A 27,400-nucleotide genomic window follows, 5' to 3' on the forward strand; every position below is an offset into this window, starting at 1 on the left:
TAATGATGGTGCTTCTACCAATCCATGAACATGGTATATTCTTTCATTTGTTTATATCTTCCTCTGTCTCTTTTTTTCAATGTCCTGTAGTTTTCTGAGTTACAGGTCTTTTACCTCTTTAGTTAAGTTTATTCCTAGGTGTCTTAATTTTTTTGGTACAGTGGTAAATGGGATTGCTGTTGTTGTTTCTCTTTCTATGAGTTCATTATTGTTGTATAAAAAAGCCATAGATTTCTGGGTGTTAATTTTATATCCTGCTCCATTGCCGAATTCATTTATTAAATCTAGTAGTTTTTTGATGGAGTCTTTAGGGTTTTCTATGTACAATATCTTGTCATCTGCGAATAATGACAGTTTGACTTCTTCTTTTCCAATTTGGATGCCTTTTATTTCTTCTTCTTGTCTGATCGTTGTCGCTAGTACTTCTAGTAGTATGTGGAACAGGAGTGGTGAGAGTGGGCATCCCTGTCTTGTTCCTGTTGTTTGGGGAAATGGTTTTAGTTTTTCTCCCTTGAGTATGATGTTGGCTATAGAATTGTCATATAAGGCTTTTTTTATGTTGAGGTATGATCCCTCTTCCCACTTAGCTGAGAGTTTTTATCAAGAAAGGGTGTTGGATTTTTTCAAATGCTTTTTCTACATCAATTGATATGATTATGTGATTTTTATCTCTCAATTTGTTTACGTGATGTATCATGTTTATTGGTTTGTGGATATTGCACCATCCTTGCATCCCCGAATAAATCCCACTTGTTCTTGGTGTATGATCTTTCTAATGTAATGCTGGATTCGATTTGCTAGAATTTTGTTGAGGATTTTAGCATCTTTGTTTATCAGGGATATTGGCCTATAATTCTCTTTCTTTGTAGTGTCTTTATCTGGTTTTGGGTTTAGGGTAATGCTGCCTTCACAGAAAGAGCTTGGAAGTGTTCCTTCCTCTTGAGTTTTTTGGAATAGTCTGAGGAGAATAGGTTTTAGTTCCTCTGAATGTTTGGTAAAACTCCCCTGTGATTCCGTCTAGCCCAGGGCTTTTGTTTGCTGGAAGTTTTTTATTTATTTATTACTGCTTCAATTTTCTCTATAGTTATCGGCCTTTTCAGATTTTTTTTATTCTTCCTGATTGTGTTTTGGAAGGTTGTATTTTTCTAAGAATATGTCCATTTCTTCTAGGTTGACCAGTTTGTTGGAATATAGTTGTTCATAGTATTTTTTTACAATCCTTTGTATTTCTGTGGAGTCTGTTGTTATTTCGCCTCTTTCATTTCTGATTTTGTTTATTTGGGTCCTCTCTCTTGGCTTCTTGGTGAACCTGGCTAGAGGTTTATCAATCTTGTTTATCCTTTCAATGAACCAGCTCTTGGTTTCATTGCTCTTTTTTTTTTTTTTTTTTTTTTGGTATAAGATTGAATTTAAACTTCTCAGTCAACCATTAGAGATACCTCTAAAATCTAACCCTACTGGATTTACATTGCTCTCTTTATTACTCTCATTACCCTCACTGTAATCTTTCTGATGAACTTCTTGGCTTACATGCTCATCCTTCCTCACTACATACATACACACACACTCACTCTCTCTCTCTCTCTCTCAGTTTCACTTACTCATTCACTCTTGTTCTTGTCAGATTGGCCCAGTAAATACTATTTTATTCCTTTATACTATGTTGTTCCTTTGTTGCCTTGAACTCCTCAACATATATAACCTATCACCTTCAATGAAAAATCTAATCCAAATTGATATCTTTTTTTCTATGTTCCAATTGTATTTATTTATGTCTGACCACACAATTTATAATTTAGTCTTTGTTGCTTAATACTTATGTAAGGCTTTTCCTTGATGGCAAGGAATATAAAAATGTATTGGATTATCCACAAAATTTACTGGCTTATACTGTGTTCTTTTATGTGTAAAATAATTTCTTACAGTTTTGGGTCTTTTTTTATATTATTGGGAGAAGGCATACATTAAAAGTCTCTATTATATTTCATCTTATAGGAAATCCCTTTTCAAGGAGAAATGAAGAAGAAAACTGTCTATACCTTAAATGTTGGAGATCAGGAGTATGAAGATATGGAAGGTAAATTTTCATTTTTATAAAGCTTGTATGTTGAAAGCAAACTTAAGTGTTTTAAACTGTTCATTTTTATGCATTTCAAAATACACAAGAAGTTTTTATTTTATATATTTTTGTTCTTAAATTCTGAAATAAGCTGCCTGAATAAGGAGTGTACATATTCTCTCCCTCCCCCTCACGTCTTTTTTTCGATTGATCAAGGGTTTCGGTTTCTTGACCTTTTTTTTTTCCTTCTTAAATTTTTGCTCCCTACTTTTTTAGGAATTACATACTTTCTTTGTTTTGTTTTTAAAATAGCACTGATATTTTTCTCTGTTTCTAAAGTTAATATTTTAACCTTACAACACTTAACTCTGATTATCCTGCTCTAGATTTATGGGTTATAGTCCTCCATCATTTTGGTGTCTTATGTTTATTTTTTTCAGGACATCACAAATTAAATGATATTGATACAGGTAGTATTTGAGGGGTTTGTTTGTCTCCATTTCTTTTCTTCTGAAAAAACCTTAAGTTCCTTTACTGGAAAGTCTATTGGTGATTAACTCTAAATAAGTTTTTATATTTATTTTTTCCTCTTCAAAACTATTGAAAGATAGATATACAATTCTGTATTGGTAATTTTTTACCCCCTCCTATCATTTATTTTTCTTTTCCTTTTTTTATTCTATCACTTATTTAGCCATTTTTTTTTTGTTTTCTTTCTTACTGCCTAGAAATCTCTTTTTAGCCTCAATTGTCATTCCCTTTTAGATAAACTGTCTTTTCTAACTCTTTGCTTTTAATATCATTTTCATTTTTGATGTTATACAGTTTTACTACATTGTTTCTAGGCATGGATTATTTTCATATCTCCTGTTTAAGCGTACCTTGTGTATCCTTTATCTGTTGAATTGTGTGTTTTTTTGTTTAATTTTGTCATTTCCTAGTCATTACTGCTTTAGCCATTGCCTCTCCTTTATTCTTTTCTTCTAGACTTCAATTATTATGTTAGACTTTGGTCTGACCTCATTTCCCAACCTCTTTCATAGGTTACATCTCCTTGTCTGTCTCTTACAATCTAGGTAGTTTCCTGAAATCTCTCTTCAAGTCACAAATATTTTCTTCTAGGTCTAGCCTGCTGTTCAAGCATTCTGTGTAGTAGTTGAAATTTTTATATTTAAAGCCAGTGTGTATCTAAATAAATCCTACATAATAAAAGTGTAATATGCTAAGTGTCTGAAAGATCGGTCGACCATTCAGTCAATCTCTCGACCAGTCGCTATGACGCACACTGACACCAGGGGGCAGACGCTCCAACTGGCAAGTTAGCTTGCTGCTGGGGTCCGGCCCATCGGGACTGGGTGAGAGGGCCAGACATGTCCTGGAGCCCTCCGGCGGTCCCTCCCCAGCCGGCCCCTATCGCCCCTGATCAGGACTGGGTGAACCGGCCCTGATTGCAGGCCAGGCCGAGGGACCCCACCAATGCACGAATTCGTGCACTGGGCCTCTAGTTTATAATAAATTAAGATAATACATAAATATAAAAGATAAATTATTGTTTCTGCAGATTCTTACTCAAGACAGTTTATTTTCTTGGGTTTGATTATGAGCTCATATTTGGTAAATTTAATCTGTGGAATCCTGGGGGACTAAATTAGGGATGCTTCCTCCAGAGGATTTGTATTTGTTTTTCCCTAACCGATTCTGGAACCACTAGCACCATTTGAGGGTCTTCGATTAATATGGGAGTCTCTCAGAAACAGTTTGCCCACCTGGGTTGGTCCTAAGGGTTGATCTCCAGATCTGAACACTAGTGCAGACATTTGCTCCCAGGGCGATCCCAGATTTTCCAGTTGTGTGGTGTATACTTTTCATATTTCAGCTGACCACTTCTTTATTTTTGTTTTATTTTATGTTGAATCTTGGTGTTTCCTGTATTTATTTTGAGTTAGCAATGCGTAACTTTGTATATTGGTTACATGGCTGGCTGGGTGTTTAAATTAGTGCAAGCCGTAAGGGGTATAATTTGGTGTACCTATTCAGATTAGAAATGTACATGCATACTGATCTAACAGTTTCATGTTTATGAATTTAATGCTATGTATTATTAAAAACATGAAGTTTTTAATGACAAAGTTTTTTGTTGCAGCATTGTTGTAATAGCCAAAGGTTAAAAATAAGTGAACATTCAATAGGTCAACCAAACAAAAGCAAACTGGTGTGTTATTGTGATCTAGCATTTGTATGAAGGAGGTTTGAAAGAACATGCATTAGGACTTGCTTGTCTACGCATTAAAAAAATCCTTGAAAAGACAGAGAAGAAACTTAACAGTTGTGAAACATTGGGTAGAACTGGATGGTTAGGTATAGATATGAGTGGGTGATTTGTCACTACAAGTATAATCCTTTTTTTACTTCTAAATTTTTTAACCATGTCACTATTATTTTAAAATTAAATTAATGAAAAATTATTTTCACTTCCTTATTAAAAAACATAAATTAATATTGGGGGTATTGTGCTCAATGAGTATTTTTACTGTAATGCATCTAAATCGAATTAACTTTGTAGTAGAAAGGACAATTTGTAGTAGTCCATGATACTGACACAGATATAAGTCATTTGATCTGGAGAACTTGAAAGCATATATGGCTGCTTTACTTTACAGGTGAAGAAGACAAAGATAATACTGCTACCACTGGTTTGTTGTACAGTGAAGCTGACAGATGTCCAATATGTCTTAATTGCCTATTAGAGAAGGAAGTTGGTTTTCCAGAAAGCTGTAATCATGTCTTCTGTATGTCCTGTATTCTTAAATGGGCAGAGGTGAGTTTTAAATATTAAATGTTAAATAAATATTATGATATTTTAGTTTTCTACCATGACTTCATTCCACCTAATCTAAAACGACATTGCCTTTCATAAATTATTTCACAGTAATATGTGTTCCCCTTACTTTGGGAAAAAATTCCCTGTATTATTCTAATTCTGTCAGTATATTTTATTTTTTTATTCAACTTTTTATTCTTTTATTAAAAAAATTAAATGCATACCTTTAAAAAAAAACAAACTTAACCTTATAGGCATAACAGATTAAATATTTTTTTTCTGTTAGAATACAGTAATTTCATCTTCAGGGTACTTGACCCTCTTGAGATAGTAACTGTTTATTACTAATAATCACATTTTCTGTCTGCTTTGTGTTTTATATTTTTCAGAGGATTTTTACATAGATTATTTGATTTCTTCTTTATGTCAGCCTTGTGGAATAACCAGAGCAGATGTAATAGTGTCCTTCCATTTTACAGATGAGGAAATTTGGATTTTTGCATTCTATAACTTGGCCAAGGTTCATAGTTTAAGGTGCAGAAATGAATTTAAAACTTTGCTTTCTAATTTAGTATGAACTAATTTCAGAATCTGAGTTAGAGATATTACTGAATTTCTTCATAGATTTTAAATGATTAAAAACCAGAACATTTCAGACTTTAATGTATTTATTATGTTGACTCCGTTTGGGCCTACTTAAGTAGATCTTGGTACTGGTACATTGAATATTCATTATAAGGCCCATTGTTAATGGATTTTGAAATAAAAATTTATTGTCATACTAATACTATGTTTTCAGAATTAGTTATTTGTCAGTGTGTAAATATTAGAAAAGGAGGCAAATCTCAAAAATGTTTTTAACATTGTTACATTCAAATTGTTTGATGTCCTTAAGCACATTGGAGTTAATCACTTATTACATAATTGGGATTTTGGAGTTCTGTGATTTACTTATATTTTCATTAATAGTGTGGAAAGGAGAACATAACTATATACTGACTATGGCTGAGGTTTGGGAGAAGGAAAAAAGATTTGTACCAATTGAATTCATAATAGTATACTTGGAAACAGTTCTGTTTAGATTAAAACCTAGACTGGTCTTTGGCAGAAGGGGTCTGTTCTATGCCACTCAACTAAAGATTTCATCTGTGATGAGTTTGGTGCATCTTGGTTTGCTTTGTGATTAAATTTTTTTAAATAGAGATTTTTGCTTCTAGTAGAGAAGCAGTATTACTGGATGGGTAAAGGCTTCAATTCAGTGCTTTTCATAAGATTGTATTCAGTGATTACATAATTGTGAAGTTCAACAACATATTCTGAGTATGTGTTTTTCTCTATGAAAATTATAGTTTATAAAATAGACACGATTCTCAATTCTTCCTTACACTCCACATGCATCTTTCACACAAACATAAGCTTTATTGCGGTGTATGTGTTCTAGGTTTCTCTAGGATTATGTATCTAGAGGTGTGTACTATGTACATATTGAACCCTACTAGACAGTGCTAAACTTATCTGTGTTTTTAAATTGTTGAATATTTTTAAGTTGAAAATACTTGATAACATACATAGTGTTACAATCAAAACTTTTCTTGCGTGTAATATTTTCTTTTGTGTTACTCCTTTGGATATAAACATTTTGTTGAAGCCAAATTGCTTTTAAAAGATAGTGCTTATCTGCTGTATTACATAAATTGGGATGAGGTATTGTGGTATTGTTTAAATAAAGTAATTAACCATGAAAGTGGAGCATAAATAGAATATTCTGAATTATTTTGTTGTCCCTAATGGGGATAGCAGCCATCAAATCCGTTAAATAGAGCATTAAGAAGAGCACAATCTACTAATAAATTATTCATTATATATAATAAATGAATACTGGTTAACAAAATTAGTCTTTGAACTAAAATTTTAGTTTGAATCTTTTATTGGTCTGTTAAAAATTAGATGTGTTTTAAAGTATATATATGCTTTGACAAATAGAATCAGATCTTAGATTTGCTAGTGGGTTTTTTTTTTTTTTCAGAGAGAGGAAGGGAGAGGGAAAGAGATGGAAACATCAGTGATGAGAGAGAATCATTGATCTGCTGTCTCCTGCACACCCCACAATGGGGATCGAGCCCGCAACTTGGGCATGTGCCCTGACCAGGACCAAATTGTTACTTCCTGGTTCATAGGTTGATGCTCACCCATGAAACCACGCCTACTGGGCACTAGTGGGGTGTTTTTTTTCATGACGGTTAGTTATTAAGCTCTTTCCTCTCATTTTTCTAAAACAACTCCTGTTTTTAAAGAGAAGGCATACAGTTTACTTTGGATTCCAGTATTAGGAAATATCTATATTCAGAGTATCCTAATTGGCCTGGCCTTATGCTAAGGCTTTCTTATATATTCTTTCATTTAAATCACTGTGTCAATGTTTATCTGATATTTAAGACATGGATTCTGAACGCTAATTTGTTTCTAAATACTTCAAGGGATATCCTGAAATTAAAATAATTTTTAAAAATTGATCAATAGTTTTAAATTTTGATAATGTTCACTTGTAATAGGAAAATACAAATCAAAGTGAGATTTAAGCAGTTGGAAATATAGTAAGAAAACAGTACAAAATGTATTCAGGATCATCTTCCTAGTCTTATGTGTCTTTCAGAAATTCAGCTGAGCTATCTGAAAGTTTGTACTAAAGGTTTATTAAAATATTCAGAATGGATATCAAGAACCAAAAAAGAAGGACTCATTTATTTATTTCACGCTAACATTATAGGCATTGAAGAAGTTGTGCTCTGTAAGGGACAAGTAAAGTTAAGGTATATAATAATCTAATATATTTGTTTTGGACACATTCCTGAACTTTTTTGTGCTCTTAAAGTATCTATATCCAAAGTCAAAATTAGTTTCAATCTCTTCAAGGTCTAAAATTTGGATTCATTGGTTATTTAAAACAAAAGCCATCTAAGGACTTTAAAGTAATTTACTTAGTCTTTAGGTATTTCATAGAATCCACTTTACCTGGGGCAGAAAGATTCAGGATAATGGAACCTATGGTGACCTAAAAGGCCCATAGCCTAATTGCTTGCCCTTGAGGACACTAGAACAAATCCAGGTTAAGCATATCCTCTATAACTATGTTTAGTTTCAAGGAATTCATAATAGGTAAGCCTGTTGGTTTACAAAATTGTAGAAATAGAATGTTGAAGTAAACGAAGACATAGTATTTGACAAGTAATTAAGGAAAGCTGAATTATTTGTTAAAGCATCAATATTAGAGCTGAAAATCTGAAAGTAAATAAAAGATAGCCTTTAAACTAATGAAATATGTATAGAGCCAATACACTAAACTTTATCAGCCACTCAGAAAGTTACTTATTTTACCTATACTGTGAGCCAAAATACAGTCTAAATATATTGAGAGTTTTAAATTTGCACACAAAATTTAAGCACACAAGTTTAACTTGGCACATTTTAAAGTTTAGTTATGTACTGCATAATGACATTTTGGTCCGCTATAGACCATGTACACTGAGTGGCCAGATTATTATGATCTCTGAACACATAATATTCTGGCCACTCAGTATCCTATCTAATAATAGACAAATATGCAAATTGACCATACCTCCGACACACCCACAAGCTACACCCACCATCCAATCAGAGCGAGTATGCAAATTAACCCAAACCAAGATGGCTACAGCCACAGAGAGCAAGGTTTCCTAGGTAACAGAGGAAGCCAAGCTTTCTGCCAGCCGTTGCAGGCCTAAGCCTCCACTCAAGCTACAAAGTTTCAATTATAGAAGGTAAACAAATTCAAACAAATGGCGGCAGAATGGAGCTTGAGAGAGCAGGCCAGGGTTGCCGCCGGCAACAGGGGAAGCAAAGCTTTCCACACACCCTGGCCGGGCTCACCCGTTTAAGGCAACAAAGTTTCAATTATAACCCCAACATAAATGGCTGCGGGCCTCGGAGGGAGCCCCAGGCTTGGCTCTGCTCCAGGCTACAAAGTTTCAATTGTAGAAGGAAAATAAATTCCAGATACCAGGGCCTCCGCTTGCGTTGCCAGGGGGCATGGCCTGCCTGCAAACCACCACAGGCCCCTCGCTCAGGTCGCCCCACGCCCCAAGGGAACTCCACCCTGATCAGGGACACCCTTCAGGGCAAGTCAGCTGGCCCCCACCCCTGTACCAGGCCTCTATCCTGTCTAATAAAAGAGTACTATGCAGATTGATCATCACTGCAACACACAATATAGCTGCCCCCATGTGGTCAAAGATCCTGCCCCCATGTGGACACAGGATGGCCACCACAAGATGGCCAGCAGGAGAGGGCAGTTGGGAGGCACCTGGCCTGCAAGGGAGGGCAGTTGAGAGGGACCAAGCCTGCAAGGGAGGGCAGTTGGAGGTGATCAACCCTGCAGGAGAGGGCAGTTAGGGGTGACCAGGCCGGCAGAAGAGGGAAGTTGGGGGCAAACAGGCTGGCAGCAGAGTGGTTAGGGGGTGATCAGGCTTGGCAAGCAGAAGCGGTTAGGGGCAATCAGGAAGGCAGGCAGGCAAGCAGTTGCGAGCCAGCAGTCCTGGATTGTGAGAGGGATGTCTGACTACCTGTTTAGGCCCGATCCCTGGACATCCCTTGAGGGGTCCCAGATTGGAGAGGGTACAGGCTGGGCTGAGGGACAACCCCCCTCCGTGCACGAATTTTGTGCACCGGGCCTCTAGTATATTCTATATAATAAAAAGCTAATATGCAAATTTTCCCCTCGACCAGGAGTTCGACCAGTAGGCAGGCCGGCCAACCGCCAATGTCCCCTCCCCCTGGCCAGGCTGTCCGGACCCCACCCATGCACGAATTCATGCAGCGGGCCTCAATACACACACACACACACACACACACACACACACACACACACACACACACTCTGAGTGGCCAGCATTCAGAGATCATAATAATCTGGCCACTCAGTGTATATGACAGTGGTCCCATCTATATATATAAAAGGCTGATATGCAAAGTGTCCCCTTGGGAGTTCAGCCAGGAGACTGGGAGTTTGATTGCTCGCTATGACGTGCGCTGACCACCATGGGGCTGCATGGAATGAAGGAAGGTCCCAGCCGGCAGCTGGGAAAGGAAGACCCCTACTGGCAGCCAGCACTCGGGGAAGGAAGTCCCTGGCCAGCAGCCGGCAGCCAGGGAAGGAAGGCCCCAGCTGCCAGCTCTGATCACCGGCCAGGCCTAGGGACCCTATCCATGCACGAATTTCATGCACCGGGCCTCTAGTAAGATTATAATGGAGCTAAAAAATACCTTTTACCTTCAAGTCATAGCCATCATAGCATTGTAGGGCAATGCATTACTCAGATATTTGGGGTGATGCTGGTGTAAACAAACCCACTATGCTGCCAGTCGTATAAAAGTATAGCACATACCATTATGTACATAATACTTGATAAGATAAACAACTATGTTACTGGGTTATAATTTACTATACTATACTTTTAATTGTTATTTTAGAATTGTTACTCTTTCTACCTATTAAAAGTTTGCTATAAAGCAGTATGCTGTGTTAAACTGGCAGCAGTATAATATATATTGTGAATATCATGTTTCTTGAGTGCATTTTATCTTTTACTTGATTTAATCTCTCTTGTTTTGTATAGTCACATGCTGTACAGGCTTACAGCCTAGGAGCAATAGGCTATAGCACATAATGTAGGTTTTCACAACAATGCAGTCTCCTAATGATGCAATTGCATTTTTCAGAATGTGTCCCCATCGTTAAGCGGCACTTAACTGTCAATAATTAGAAAGGTGAAAGCTAGAGAAGTCTCACACATGGCTGTGGTAGTGACAACTGATTATAATTATGAACTCCTATAGACAAGAATATACCCCCTTCATACATATACTGGTTAAGAAAATAGGGTTTATGATTTGGCAGGTTGCCAAGAAGTGGTTAAAATTTTGGCTCTTAAGTTAAAAGTTTGAGAACTTAGAAACACTTTATGCTTGAAGTGTTCAAGAGTTTTTACTGTATTTAAAGGGACATGCAATAATATATTGATTACAAGGTTCTTGATATCCACCAGGGTTCTTTTCTCTTTTAAGAAATAAAAAATATTTTCTTATCTTTTAAGTAATTTTTGAAATGTCATTATTTCTTACTATAAGCAAATTACCCTCCCTCAATTTATTTATCTTAGCCTTCCATTTCATATCAAATGCTGACAGCTTCAGTTTGAGAAAGTAAGGTTAATGAAATAAAAATTGGACAGTTGGCAAAGGTATGTTTTCTCTCATGAGACTAGAAATGAAGAAAGTTTTACTATGGTGACATACCGTTCTTGAAGATGTCAAACAACAGTATTCAATGCAGACAGGTGAGGAATATATTCTTGAAGTAATATTAAATACCAAAAATCAAAATATGATTGACTTATATATTGACTACTGATGTATTTTATATACAGATGTTCCTTTATACAGCAAATATAAATCTACACATCTGGTGATTAGACTATTTTTCAATTACAAATTCAGCAAAATTTTATTGTCTGAATTTTTTCAATCAGTTTTTCCTAAAATTTATATTTTGCTTTATTCCTGAACCTCTCTGTTGTGTAGCACTCTGTAAATAATAATTTAAACATACCTGTGGAGTGCTACTGTTAGTCCTTTGTCATTTATAAAACATTGTCAAAAACATTATTTCATTTAATTGTTATAAGTTACGCAATAAGTGATTTAGGGCTATCTAATCATCATCCTTAAAGTGGGTAGAGAGGTTGCTAGTGCTGATTTCACCAAAACTTGAATGTGTGGCTAATTTTTACAAATCCTCCATTGTTTTCATCTTGTAGATTAATCCTTTGGTAAAACCTTTAGTAGAACAAAGAAAATTTGTACATTGTGAACACTCATTACCTATGTAATAGACTTTCACTTAATAGTCCATTTTCACCAGTTGGGTAAATTAATGTATATTTCTGTATAGTCTAATTTTAAATATCAGAGTTTGTAAAATGATTTATACAGATAGTTTACAGAATTTTCTGTTTTTATATTAGAAAAAGAAAGTCTTAACTATTAAATGTCAAAAGAAATTAAGATTAAAAGTAATTCTACCCAACTGTGGTAATGTATTTTTGAGAACACGAAAGGATTTCCTTTGAGTAGTTAGATAAAATGCTTCTTATGTTAATTTTCACTGATAGCCATTATCCTTTAGGAATACATTCCTGAAAGCTGTTATAAAGAACCACAGTTTCACTAATATGGAATGATGAGGACTGTCTCCAGGACTGTCTTGAAAGAACTGGTTAAGTGTGGTAGGGAACATGTAGGTGGACTACAGGTGAGCACTTTCTTTGGAGGTCCAGGCTAGGTATCTTGGAACCATCAACTTGAAAGGATAGGTCCTGGTGAAAAACTTTAAAATAAGCATCAACCTCTAATGGTGTGCATTTCTAAATCATCTTTATTTGATTTTGAACTAAGTTTTATATAATGTGTTGTATTTATTAGTAGGAGAGATACCGTAGATGTTCTAGAGATTCCCATGAACAGACAAACCTTGATGTTAAACATAGATACTGAGCTTTAGTCTTTAAGCACTTATCTTTAACACTTGCTTCTCTCTCTCTAGGAGGGGCTATCTGTAGGCAGCCTTTGTGATTGAGGATAGAGCAGCAGCAGGAAGCAAGAAATATTAGAAATCAAGAATCCTGAATTCCCAAATAAGGAAGGTTTCCTGTTCTTACATTTAAATATGGGTTTGTCTGAGCTGGGAATTTACAACGCTTCAGAATACTAGGGTATGTTTTACTGAAATCATTAGGAAGATATTTTTTCTATCAAAATTGCCTCCTTAACTGATACAGAGCATTCACAGTAAAATGTAAATAAGCTCTGTTTTTAAGTATACATTACCATGTAAAGCAGTGATCAAATTCTATTATATTTACTAGCTGTGTCACAAAGTTGAATGATGATATTGGACTGCTTTGATTATGAAACTAATTAAATTAGATACTTTAAAAATTATTAAAATGAAAGCCATGTTGATTTAAAAGGTGAATAATTAATGAAGAGTATGTTTGTTGTATATAAGGAATCAAGATGGTGAATTATCAAGGGCTATTTATTTTTGTTGTTTATAAGTGAAACAAAATTTGGGATAATTTTCTCCAAAACTAAAATTATCTTAAGCAGAATGGGCAGTTCTGTTAGTTAAAAATATTCTGCATTAGTTTTAAATGTGAATTTTTAAAACCATATAACTTACAAATTAAATTAGTTTAGTGATACAGACTCTGGAAACTAAGATTAAAGTGTCTTTGAATTTTCCAAATGGGTATCTGCTAGATCTAAGGGTGAAGTACCTTTGGAAATGCCTTAAAATTAGGGCAGTGCAAATAAAATTAAAAATCTATTTGTAAAACTTTTCTATTATAGCTATTTGATCATCACATTATATATGTAATTTTATGCTTTACTATCTAGTAATGATGGTGTCTTTGAACTTTGTGTTGAAGTAGCTTATATTTTTCTTACCTTAACAAAAATGGAAGATCTGCTTAATTTTTAAATATCTGTTTTAATTTATTGAAGTATGCTATGAAGATTTAACTCAAAGTAACTGAATTTCTTTTCTGTTTCCCCTTTGAAATGCTTTGCTAAACTATTCTAAGGTCAGAAATGGATATCATCATTTCTCAGTAGCAATAGCAAAGATATTTTATCTACCCTAGGTAGCTTGTTTTCTGAGCTGTTTACGTTTGTTAACTTGGAGACCATAACTTGGTTTTAAGAAATTTTTTTCTGATTGACTGAGCCTGAACCAAAGAAAATCTATTAACTTATTTTCTAGTGTTAACTAGATTGTTTTTAGGAAATGTAAGTATATGCAGATTGTGATAATAGATAGCAATGTTTTTCCAAGTACTACTACTTTTTCTTTTTTCTTTCTTTTTTTACATGATAGCAGTGAAATCCATAGATAAATCCATGCCAATTATGCATACAGAAAAAAGAATAAAAACAAAATCTTACTCAGAACCCCATTATTTAGAACAGTTCAAAATGGAATGGCTCAGGTTAAAACTATCAGTTTGAACATTATAAAGGAAAAAGTGCCATTTAGCTGATGTCAACAGAGGACATTTAATAAAGAAAATGGGATTGTATAATTTTAGAATTTTTGAAAGATTCAGTGCATCTGATATGGAATACATATTTGGCCTTCTTTGGATCTTCGTGTTACATGTTGAAATAGCTATAATAAAATGATAAACTTTAATTTTCATGTCATGAGCTTTGCAAATTCCAACAAAAGATTATTAAGGACTCATGTCTCTCACAAGTACACAGGTGGGCAAAGAAGGTTTACAGTTGTTCGTATGGAAAAAGACGTGCAGGTATGATTATCACAATAGCTTTACTAACTCTGTTTAACATACTCACAACTGTAAACCTGCTTTTGCCCACCATGGTATATATATATCATATTGTGGTTTATTAATGGACCAAGCTATTTTATTATTAGTCCAGTAAAGCTAGTTGATGGACCTTATACAATATTTAATATATCCCAAACACTCTTCTAAGATTATTAATTCCTTTTTTCCCCCATAAACACCTTAGAAATAAGTTCTGTTAGTATCTCCATTTCACTAATAATGTAACTGAGAAACAGAGAGACTATGTTACTTGTGCAAGGTTATACCCAAGGACAGGCTATGAAAATAGAATATAAATCCAGAGCCTTTACACATCTTAATTTTTTTTAATAAACATTGAAAGGAACATATTTTCATTTATTATTTTATCTTTTTTAGGAATGTTTATCAGAATTTACCTTAAAAATAGAAATAAAAATATATTTTGAAACTTTGGTAAAAAAGAAGTACTTAAAAGTTTTTACTTATAATATTCTTTGGCTAATATAACCTAGACCCGTGGTTGGCAAACTGCGGCTCTTTGGCCCCTTGAATGTGGCTCTTCCACAAAATACCACAGCCTGGGCGAGTCTATTTTGAAGAAGTGGCGTTAGAAGAAGTTAAAGTTTAAAACATTTGGCTCTCAATAGAAATTTCAATCATTGTACAACTGTTGATATTTGGCTCTGTTGACTAATGAGTTTGCCGACCACTGACCTAGACTAAGAATTACATACAGTAAATGCTAATGTGGTAAACAACAATCACATATTCATGTTGTTGAGTTTTTTTAACTAGAATTGGTACTTGTAGTACATTATTAAAAATAATGTGGACAGCTTTGTTGCCACTTGTAGTAAATCTTCTTAAGCTTCAGCTTTCTGTAGGGAAAGCAATAGCATCCTACACCCATAGTACTTAGAAGTAAGCTGAGCTGACTTCTAGCAGTCTGATCCAATTTAATATAGTAAAGTCACATTTCCTAATTCAGAATGTGGTAAAGCATTTTATCAAGGCCTACTTACTTAATTTTAACAGAGTAATAAAAGAAACACAATTTATATTTTGGTTGCTCCCAAAGTGGGTCTCAGGCTTTGTGAAAATGTATTATATAATCAAGGACTGCACATAGTCTGGCCTACGTGTACTTGTACAAGTGTATCTTGATGTGTGCCAAAGTCCAGCATGGTAAAAATCACATTTTTTCACTGGGGAATATAAGATAATTTATCAAAATTCCATTACTATTTATGGTCTTTTATACTATTACTATTAAATTGTTAAAATCCTGTTTTACTTTTTGAAATATTTTTAAAGTTTTTTTTAAATACATGTATTTATTGATTTTAGAGAGGAAGGGAGAGGAAGAGAGAGATAGAAACATCAGTGATGAGAGAGAATCATTGATCGGCTTCCTCCTGCATATCCCCTACTGGGAATCGAGCCCACAACCCCTGCTTGTGCCCTTGACTAGAATCGAACCTGTGACCCTTCAGTCTGCAGCCCGACGCTCTATCCACTGAGCCAAACTGGCTAGGGCATTTTTTAAGTTATTAATAAACCATAGATATGAATAATATCACCTTATAGAATTTTCTTAACAGGCTACAGAGTCTTTACCCTTCTACTCTAGTAGACAACTCCATCTTAAATTGTTTAGATAATAAACCCATTCCTATATAAATATTTAATATTATCAAAGAAATTCTTAATTACAGCTGATGCACATTAATTTTCAAGGTATAGGAAATATATTTACATCAAAATAAAGTTCACTTAGAATCACAGAGTGATTAAAGGACATTTTTTCTTAATCTATAAAGTTTGCCTGCAATTCCATTTGAAAAGACAAGCAACCTAATAAAAAAGCTAAGCAAAAGGCGTGAATAGTTTTTATCTTAAAAATATGAAAATATGCTCAACCTAACTCAAAAGGAAATATAAAATTTAAAATATTGTGGCATATTATGCTGTTAAGAATGAGGCGGCTTTGAAATAGCAATATGAACTAATCTAAAGTATATAATTAAGAAAAATAAAATTCAATCAGCATATGAATTAATTAGACATTTTATATTAAAAAGATACATGTGTATGTATATGCATTGGTTTATCTGCTAAAGGATATATAAGAAACTAGTTCTGGAGAGGGCATCTAGGTGGCTGCGGGGAGGAGTAGAGGAATCCTTCATTTTCTTCATATCTTTAAAAAGTTTTTATTGCTGGCTTAACTTCCTATTCAAAATAATTCATTTTTAGAGACAATATTGTCATAGAATATTAAAATCTGTAAGGGACCTCTATCTGCCATTCCTTTTACAGCTGATTTCGAGTTGCTCAAGAGCTTTCGATCATAGAGCTGTTGATTTCAGCCCAGTAGTTCTCAACTGGACAAGCAGGTCTTCCTAGATATACAGAGATCTTATTTCTCTTCATCATTGTATTCCACTTACCTAGCATACAGTAGATGCTCAATAAGTATTTGAATGAATTCAACAAATTTAAGGTATTTATTACTCTGTGGCATGATACTGGTACAAAGTATTTCTTCTTCACCTTTGAAAGAAGAAAAAATTTTTTCTGTTTCCTGTTCAAATGTGTTTGTTATATATTAATTTTTATTCTAAAAAACATTTCTAAAGTTATAAATTGTTAATCATTTTTCAGACACAGGCTTCATGTCCCATTGACCGAAAACCTTTTCAAGCAGTGTTTAAAATCAGTGCATTGGAAGGTTGTGTTAAGGTAAGGCTTAGATTTTATTTTGCAACATGAACAGTATAAATACAAACTTAATTCAATTTTGTTTTAACAGAGTTCCAGTTTGAATAAATTTGTGACTTGTTCAACTTTAGCATTAATATGTGATTAACATTCCCCCTTAGCTAGCATGACAAACCCAGACTTTTCTACAAGGATTCTGAAATTCTTTTTTTTTCTTTGCCCGCTAAAGAGGATATATTAATGGTAGTCACGTTATATTTTTCTACAAAATATATTAGATTTCTAAAAGAAGTTCACATTAAGTCGTAGTTACAGAATATTTAAATTTTAAAAATATTTTTAGTGTGAGGACCTTTATTTCAAAAACATTTACTGGTTAATTGGATAGTGCTTTGAATACATTTTTTTTTTTTTTATTTCAGAGAGGAAGGGAGAGGGCGAGAGAGATAGAAACTTCCTGCACATGGGCTCGAGCTCACAACCCAGGCATATGCCCTGACTGGGAATCGAACTCTGACCTTCTGGTTCATAGGTCGACACTCAACCACTGAGCCACACCAGCTGGGCTGAATATATTTTTAATTGAAAAATATTTGAAATGGACTATTAGATTCAAAGGCCAACCCTCACAAAAACCTAAGTCCAAAATACCTGAAAAGTATGTTTTCATAAAAAAAGCAATGTTGAGAAGAGTAAGCCAGTAAAATTAAATATAAAATGGTGTCTTTGTTCTTAAATTCTGGTGTTCGAAGAAAAATGAGTAATTGGAGAAAGAGAGGTTTGTGGAGATGGAGAGGGACTTTTCAGTTTTCAAGATTGGCATAGGCAAATTACTTTATTCTTTTATTAAGTATTGGCAGCCTGGTGCATGAAAATTCATGCACTGGAGGGAGGTCCATCAGCCTGGCCTGCCCCCTCTCACAGTCCGGGAGCCCTCAGGGGCAGGAGGCAACCCAGCGATCAGGGGAAGGTGACGCCCCATCACACCTCTGCTGCTGCCACTGCTGACAGCGCAAGCCTCGGCTGGCCCTGGCTACCTGAGCCTTGGGCGGCTGGGCAGCCGCCATCCGAGGCTTGCCTGTGCCTCAGGCTGGCCCTGGGCAGCTGGGGCTGAGAGGACTGGGGGACTCTGGAGGCAGGCGCCCCAGCAGGGCTGAGGGGACTGGGTGCCGCCATCTTGTGGCTGTGGGTGCCACCATCTTTGAGGGCATGGCAGTCAGTTAGCATGTTTTCTTCTTATTGGCTGTGGGTGCCGCCTTTTTTGCGATGGCGTGTGGGTCAATTAGAGTATTCCCTCTTTATTAGATAGGATAGTTTTATTATAATGCTTAATCCTAATCACATCTCTGAGATGCACATACCATACATACCTCATTGATGTTAATTATTATAAACCATGATTATGATTTGTGTTCATATTTTTGGCTTACAAATAAAAGACATAGGAACATATTCCTGAGTTAATGAGTAAAAGGTGAAAAGAGAAATGGGCAGTAAGTAGTTAAATAAAATGTATAAGGAGATTTTTAAAATTATATATATATATTATAATTGGATGTTGCCTTTTGTTCCAAGAATGTCTCTTATAGCAAAAGAAAGTCTTTAATCATGTGTTGCGTTATGTCTCATATCTTTTAATCTGGAACATTTTCTCAGCCTTTTTTTTTCATGACTTTTTAAGAGAAAATTATTTTATTTAATTTTATTGACTTTATTGGGGTGACATTGGTTAATAAGATTATATAGGTTTCAAGTGTGCAATTCTATAATACATCATCTGTATATTGAATTGTGTGTTCACCACCCAAAATCAAGTCTTCTTTTGTCATCATTTACACTCCCTTTACTCTCTTCTACCTGCCTCACTACCCTTCCCCTCTGGTAATCACCATATTGTTGTCTCGGTCTATGATTTTTTTTTTCTTAATCCTTTCACCTATTTTACCCAATCCCCTTTTAAAAGTTTGTTCTCTATGAATCTGTTTCTATTTTGTTTATTTAATTTGTCCATTTGATTCCACATATAAGTGAAACCATATGGTATTTGACTTTAAGAAAGAGATTTCTTGAGGTATCTCTAACAAGTCACAAAGGATATACAGCTAAAAATGGGAATATTCAATATATACATATATGATGCCATTGATGTGAAAAATACTGTTCCCAGGTAGCATTATAAGTCTGTGATAACTTGGTTGCTCTCTGTGTGAATACGAAAGGAATGGAAGCAACATACAACTATTTAAGCACTAGATGTTCTCATTATAGGTATTTATATTTGGTTTTGATATATATATATGTATATATATTTAAAATCTTTTATTGATTTGAGAGAGAGAGGGAGAAACATCAACGTGAGAGTGAGACATCTGTTGGCTGCCTCCTTTGTGCCCCCTATTGGGGATCAAGTTGTGTGCCCCTGATCAGGAATCTAACCCGGGACCTTTTGGTACATGGGTCAACACTCAACCACTGAGCCACACCAGCCAGGCTGTTGTATTTTTAACAGATGAATCTCAATATACAAATAAGACTGCAATTCATATAAAAATATACATGAAAAATGATTTTGCTTGTAATTATGTAAGTCTGCACATCTATGCAAATTAGTATATATTTTGGAGAAAAGATATAATTGTGTAATATTATAATCAAAATTAAAGCATGACTTCTCTGAAAGATGTTCTAGAGCAGTGGTTCTCAACCTTTCTAAAGCTGCGACCCTTTAATACAGTTCCTCATGTTGTGGTGACCCCCAACCATAAAATTATTTTCGTTGCTACTTCATAACTATAATTTTGCTACTGTTATGAATTGTAATGTAAATATCTGTGTTTTCCGATGGTCTTAGGCGACCCTGCTAGCGGTTCTCAACCTGTGGGTCGTGACAACTGGAAATGCCAGAACCGCTGCTGTGGAGCCTAAGACCATCGGAAAACACAGATATTTACATTACGATTCATAAAGTAGCAAAATTACAGTTATGAAGTAGTAACGAAAATAATTTTATGGTTGGGGCCACCACAACGTGAGGAACGGTATTAAAGGGTCGCGGCATTAGAAAGGTTGAGAACCACTGTTCTAGAGTATATGTTATGTTGCTGATGGTTCATTAGCACGAGCTAGTTTCCAAATATATTTTCTTATAAAATTTTGTTCTTTTGCTTCATGTGAAATTTTGTTCTTGGAATAAGAATTTGTTTTATTTAATGAGGCTTAAAAGTTTGGTGCACTGTTCATCTAATTTTGTCAAACTTTAAAAAGTATTTCTTATATGTGCTATTATCCTTGTACTCTTCAATATTTTCCTTTGATTCTTTTGAATCTTCACTTATCCTTTTCCCTTTACAGCTGAACTTGAATTAGACATCTACATTTACTTACTCCGTTTTTTCAATTCCCCAGTTCCATTGACAGTTCACCTCTGTCATTTTGTTTTTCTAAGACTGTCCTCACTAAGGGCCAGAATAATCTCTGACTGGCCAGTTCCATCCTTTCTGCATGTAATGCTGTTGAGTATTTTTATTTCCTTTGACTTTTAGGTTTACTTCTCTTATGGGTATATATGTAAGAATGTGTGTATGTATGTATGTATGTATTTTGTTTCTTTACCGACTTTTTACAATCTTCTTTGCCATCTCCCTGCCCTTCTTACTTTTTCTTAAATCATTGGGACTCCTCATAGGATCTTCCTTTCAATTCTCTAGTTATACTTTCCCCTTAAGTCTTCTCAACTGCTTCAGTAACTGTTAGTACTATCTATACTTATATAGCTCCTAAAATTCTGTCACTAGCCTAGATATTTTTCCTTAGAACCAGACTTGTATTTTCAACCACTTGTTAGATATCTCCATCTATAATACAAAAAGAATGAACATTAACAAATCCAAAAAGTATCAGAGAGTTTTCCTTTTTCCCCCTCTCATCCATCTTTACCTATTCCTTCTGCTCAAAGTCTTCTTAAATTTGTTTCTTCATGTCTCTGTTATTAACTCTTAGTAGGCTCTCATGCTACCATCTAGACTAGTTCTGCCAATAGAAATATACAAGCCAATCTGTAATTTAAAAGTTTTAATAGTGATGTGAAAAGTGTAAAAAAACCCAAATTTTTATAATATGTATTTAATTCAACATATCTATTTCAACATGTAATATTTTTAAAGAATCGTTATTGAGAGATTATCTCTTTTTGTTGCTGTCCTAAGTCTTTGAACTCCTGTGTATATTTTACACTTAGAGTGCATCTCAATTCAGACCAGCCACATTTCAAGTGTTCAACAGCCTTATGTGGCTAGTGACTGTTTTCTCAGCATAAATCTAGACCAGTGATGGCGAACCTATGACACGCGTGTCAGCACTGACATGCGTAGCCATTTCTGATGACACGCAGCCGCTGAGGCGGCCGCATGCCGAGGATGAAACATTTGCTGCTCCTGAGGATGAAACATTTGCGAAATAATGTTTTTTCCTCAAAGTGACACACTACCCGAGTTATGCTCAGTTTTTTGGCGAAGTTTGACACACCAAGCTCAAAAGGTTGCCCATCACTGATCTAGACTATGCATTGTAAGACCTTCTGATTTTCTGGCTTTTATAGTTTCTCCTTAACTACTTCATTCTTCACAATACTGCCAAAGTTAATACTAAAAAAAAAATAAAAAAATTATTTGATCATCTCATTTACTTGCTTTTAAAACCTCACTTATTATCTGATTTCTATAGAATTGTTTTTATTATTCAAGGCCCTTTATAATATGGTCCTAATACTTTATATCACCTTCCCCATCTGCATTGGCTTTCTGGGTTCTTTCCTTACTTTAGAGTAATTTTTTTCCTTAGACAAATTTTACTCATTCTCTAAGACCAATTCATAAACCATGTATTCATTAAAGTATTTTCTAGAGTTAATTTTCAATCAGTGTATATGCTGATCTGTGCTTATATCTGTTATGAGCACTTAATCTGTTTACATGCCTATCTCCCCCTAATTTGTTTCCCCAGATCTTAGCATGTATATTAAGTTTATAATTTAGCATGCTTGAATGAATAAGCATATGTATTTGGGCTAGAGTTTCATTCAGACAATTATGTTTAATTTTTTTTTCAAGGGAGAATTTATAGGTTATTATTTGTGATACTGGATTATCACTCTAAATAGGTGATTTTGCTTTTCTCTTAGGTTCAAGTAAAAAGACAGTTGAGAGAAGCAAGAGACAAGATAAACGAAAGCTCTTTTAAGAAACAGCTCTCCTGTCATGAAAATTCTAAAAGCTGTATGAGGTTAGTAATGAACTTTAGAAGTGGAATCCAATGTATAGAATCAGAAGGTAGCTAGTAATAAAATTGAATACATTTTTTAATGATGTGGGGTTTAAATATATTTAATTCTTTTAAAGCATGTACTTGATAATTTAAGGAAGGACCAGCTGAAATCTGAGAATATAATCTGAGCTCTTTCTTTTTTTAATTTGTTTTTTAAAATTGATTTCAGAGAGGAAGAGAGAAAGAGAAATAGAAACATCAATGATGAGAGAGAATCATCGATTGGCTGCCTCCTGCATGCCCCCTATAAGAGATCAAGCTTGCAACCTGGGCATGTGCCCTGATGAAGAATTGAATTGGGACCTCCTGGTTCATAGGTTGACGCTCAACCAATGAGCCACACCAGCAGGACTCAGCTATATCTCTGAGGAATTGGGTTTCTTAGTTTTGTGTTTTTTTTCTAATCTGGATTTAGATTGATATTTTTATAAAATAAAAATGTTACAGCAGTGTAAAATTTTCTGAATATTTGTACATATCACAACCAATAATGGATAATACTGGTGCACAGACCACATTTTGAATAGCACTTCTCTAGTGTTTAGGTACAAAAGGTAGAAAGTAACTGATGGTATAGCTCACCATACTTCATGAGATAGTTATAATTCAAACTACTTATTATTTTTCTCATTGTGCTTCTTTGTATTTTTGCCACCTACTGTAATATGTTTATGTTTTTTAAAAAATTTAACATGTTTGTATTTGTTTCTTTAATTGCTGTTGGTAAAACGTAATTGCCTAGAAATACAGTGCTTAGTATTCCAGTTTAATAGTTTTTTAACATTTTTTTAATCTAAATTGTGTTAGTAATGTACTGGAAATTAATTTATTCTTAGTACTTAAAATAACTTCTTCTGGTACATTTAAAATTTAAGCCCATTTTGATCTGAAATATATTTTGAGCTATCTAAAAGTTATATTCTTAAGTCAATATACTGTCAGATTCATAATTAAATTTATAATTCAGAATGCTAATTTCTTAAGAGAGTACATTTATTTTGTTACCAAAATAATTGACAGTAGTCCCTGAGATTTGTTAAATCATGAAACTAATTTATAATACTATAGCTTTCTAGGTCTTAACTTTTGGGAAGTTACAGACTTTTTTGAGAATTTGAAGAAAACTGCAGACATCTTCTAGAAAAACATGTCATTTTGGTGGGCAGTGAATTGAAAATAAATGAACAAAATGATGGTTTTATCTTAATTATTTCACCTTTTTTAATGTTTACAGAAAAAACATAGGAGAAGATCTATTAAGTGCAAAGCTTTATGACTTGAAGATGCACAGTAAGTGTCTTTTTACTTTTGTTTTCTACCTTTTTTTGTTTCTTACTTTAGTACTTGTGCCAGAGTTGTTCTTAGTAACATTTTGGTTTGGAAAACAGTCATCATAGAACTCTGCTGAGCTCTGTACATTCTGTTAAATCCTATGTAAACTGCTTTCATGGAATTATTTATGCTGTTTCCTACCCATTTTGTGTGTTTTTTATGCTCATCTTGGAGGAAGGGAACAGGAGAAAGAATGGGGGAGAGGAAAAGAAGAGGGATATTTTCCATTACTTGGTGGTTAGCAACCTACATTACAGTCTTACTCCACTTATCCTATATAATAAAAGCGTAATATGATAAGTGTCTGACCCTTCATTCAACTGTTCGTTCGACCGTTCCACCAGTCGCTATGACACGCACTGACCACCAGAGGGCAGACGCTCCAACCTGTAGGTTAGCTTGCTGCTGGGGTCCGGCCGATCAGGACGGGCACGACGGGCTGGACACGCCGTGGAGCCCTCCCACGGTACCTCCCCGGCCAGCCAACCTCCCGCGGTCCCTCCACCAGCAGCCAGCCCTCATCATCCCAGTCAGGATTGAGAGAGATGGCCCCGATTGGCCCCAATCACCGGCCAGGCCGAGGGACCCCACCCATGCACGAATTCGTGCACCAGGCCGCTAATAAGAGCAGAAGAATTTAGGGGAGATGGGATAAAGTACGGTAAGCTGTAGCAAGGGAAATTTGTGACAGTGAAGTTATTTCACAGTTCCCAGAGGAAGTGGTGGTTTGGTCTCTAGCCACACTTATAATTTGAAACTTTGGAAATAAAGCACCTCTTACATATTTATCTACATGAGCAGTTAAATATTTTTGTCTTTCAATCTCACCTAGTACATAGTTCTCCAGTACAGGAAAGGTTTGGGGCAGGGTCTGAGAAAAATGACACCATAGTGCCTTGTGATTCCTCCTTGGAGCTCAGGCTGTGTATTGTATTCTAAAGAACAACTTACTATTAACTGTTTGTAAGCAAGGAGGTGAAAATTTAATTTCCAGGCTAGTTTACAATGAATTTTTCTTTATAGATATAAAGAATTAATGAATTTATTAAAATTTATCAACTTCATTGTTTTACATTATGAATACCAAGTTTGGTTGTTGTTACTGTGTTTATGATTTGAATTAACATGGTCTCTCATGTCTATAGATCTCATATTTATAGGTTAATAAGTGTTCTGCCTTTGATAAGTTGCTGTTAAAGTGAAATTGTATTGAAAGGATTTACTGATTAGATGAGCATTTTTCTTTTGTTAGCAAACCTTAGATATCAAACTTCTTTGTTTTTCTGTGTCATTGCTGTAGATAAACATCCTTTTTTGATGGATGAACTTTGGTTGGTAACTCTAGGATCTGATATAAAATTTACTGCTGAGAAAGATTAAATGATGTGATAGATTTTCTCCAGATAATTTGGCCTGCTCTCACTATGTTGATCTTAGTTTTAAGTCTACTATAATTTTCTTTAAGTATATATCTCTTGCCTGGACTTATTTTTAGAGAGAGAGACATAGGCAGATCTAACCTCAAGTGCTTCACTGTAGTGAAGACCATTTATAAGACTCTATGACTTATTTGGATTTGAGAATTTGTTTTACTATTCAGCATATGAAATATTTAAAAAGTTTTTAAAAAAGTTTATTTATGCCAGAAAGTTAACATTGTCTAAGGCCTGTAACCTAATGTTGTGTCTGCTTAAGTGAAGAGATATATACTCTCTTCTGGCACCCCAAAAATTCGGATATTGGTACGCTTAAAGCCATCCCGGAGGCTCCTTATGCTATCCTCACACTTTTGGATTCTTCTTTCTTTCCGCCTCTCTGGTTGGGTGTTTTTTTCTTCCTCATATTCCAGATCTTTGGTTTGACTCTTCGGGTGCGGTGGTCTACTCTGTATATTCTTTATTTCAGACAGTGTATGCATAATTTCTGACTGGTCCTTTTCCATTTTTTTGGTATTCTCATTTAGGTCCTTGAAGGTCTCTTCAAGTTTCTCAGTGGTTTTTAGAAGATTCTTGAGTAACCTTATAAATATGGTTCTGAACACTGTGTCGTTCATTAGTTTGCTTTCATCTATCTCTCCTACTTGTGACATACTTCTATGTCTCCACATTTTGGCTGCCTCCCTGTGTTGATGGAGTGGCTTTGTGTGGTCGGTGACCTATAGGGGCCGGTAGCTCAGCTTCCCCAATCACCCTAGGTGGTTGCTCTTGGTACTCCCCTTTGTGGGTTGAGTGGAAAGTCTTGGTGTAGTTAAAAGCCCTGATTGCTGTTGGTACACTGGGAGGAATTGACCTCCGGTCCAATTGGTTGTGAGGGCCTGCTGTGTCTATAACGGAAGAATTGCTGTGCTGGAGACACAGTAGGGCTTTGGTGCTCACTGAGTCTGCCTCTTGAATATGTCCCTTATGAGAGTGGTTGAAATCTGGTGTCGTCCACACCGACAGAAAAGTCACTCTCACTCTCCGACCGATGGCCGAGAATCCCGTAGGCGTCTGGGTCCCCCGCGTGTCCCCAGAAACTGGAGTTCAGAGTGGTTGGGATTGTTGGTATCACTGGCGGGAATTGATCTCCAAGCTAGTTGGCTGTGAGGATCAGCAGTGTCTCCGCTGGGAGAGCTTCTGTGCTCAACTTGGATGGGGCGGAGTCTCAGGGTGGCGCAGACAAGCTTTGGTTTCCCGTCTGCTCCGCCCTAAGAGGGGCGGTTTCTCCGTGCCCGAATTAATGGCTGCGCGCCTCTGAGAGAAGGCAGCTTTTGAGCCTCTTCCGCTGCATAACAGACCAGTTTCTCCCCAGCTGGGGCTGGATTTCAGTGCAGACCAGAGGTTTTGTTTTTCTCCCGAACGAGAAATCCAGTCACTGGGAGGGCTGTGCTCAGCTTGGATGGGGCGGAGTCTCAGAATGGTGCAGACAAACTTGGTTTCCGTCCACGCCGCCCTAAGAGGCAGGTTTCTCCATGCCCTAATCAATGGCTGCGCGCCTCTGAGAGAAGGCAGCTTTCGAGCCTCCCCCGCTGCCAAACAGACCAGTTTCTCCCCGACCGCAGCTGGATTTCAGTGTAGTTGGGAGGTTTTGTTTTTCTCCCAAACGAGAAAGCTAGCCAAGCAGCGTCTGCTGCCCTCCTTCTCCGCGCGCTGCGAGCAAGCCTGCTGTGTATTCAGCCACCCGCCCTTTCCGCACTCACGGATCTCCACACCTCCACAGCTCCTGAGGCTCAGCGTCCCCCTCTCTTTTTTTCTCTAGTTGTAGGTTTTCCACTCTGCCAGCTTTCCAGTGGTTCTGGACGGTGTGCGCTCTGTTTTCCAATTGTAGTTTCAAAATTGTTGTGGTAGGCAACAATTAGGTGTTTACCTTATGCCGCCATCTTGGTTTCTCCCCTTAATTCATTTTTCTATGATGTCACTTTTTACTTGGAGAGTTTAATACATCTAACTTGGCCAATTTTTTCTACCTGCATTGAAATACATTATATACTAATGAAATAGTTTGTATTTAGGTATTGTGTTTAATGAAATTGCTCAGATTTAAATAAACGTAACAACTAATGGGTCTATTTTGGAGGATGCTAAGAAGTTAACTCATTAAATTGGTACATTTATAAAAGAAAAGATTCAGACATCTATCTTGCCTTTCTTAAGTAAACTACACATCAGAATAATTGAACAGGCAGTAAAGGAAAGTTAAATATTTTTAGAAGTATTTCAGCAAATAATTGAAGAT

At 35.6% G+C, this 27,400-nt stretch overlaps 1 protein-coding gene across 2 annotated transcripts in view; it reads left to right on the forward strand.

The window, feature by feature from the left end:
- SCAF11 (SR-related CTD associated factor 11) overlaps positions 1-27,400 on the forward strand; it is a 91,986-nt gene that overhangs the window by 39,970 nt on the left and 24,616 nt on the right. For both annotated transcript variants that reach the window (XM_028144219.2, XM_028144217.2), the window contains exons 2-6: positions 1,996-2,077; positions 4,720-4,877; positions 16,976-17,053; positions 22,212-22,312; positions 23,589-23,644. In XM_028144219.2, the coding sequence (XP_028000020.2) occupies positions 2,017-2,077; positions 4,720-4,877; positions 16,976-17,053; positions 22,212-22,312; positions 23,589-23,644 (454 nt within the window). In that variant the 5' untranslated portion in view covers positions 1,996-2,016. The remainder of the gene's footprint in view (positions 1-1,995; positions 2,078-4,719; positions 4,878-16,975; positions 17,054-22,211; positions 22,313-23,588; positions 23,645-27,400) is intronic.

This window comes from Eptesicus fuscus, chromosome 7, assembly GCF_027574615.1.
Source record: "Eptesicus fuscus isolate TK198812 chromosome 7, DD_ASM_mEF_20220401, whole genome shotgun sequence".
In the NCBI taxonomy this organism is placed as follows: domain Eukaryota; kingdom Metazoa; phylum Chordata; class Mammalia; order Chiroptera; family Vespertilionidae; genus Eptesicus; species Eptesicus fuscus.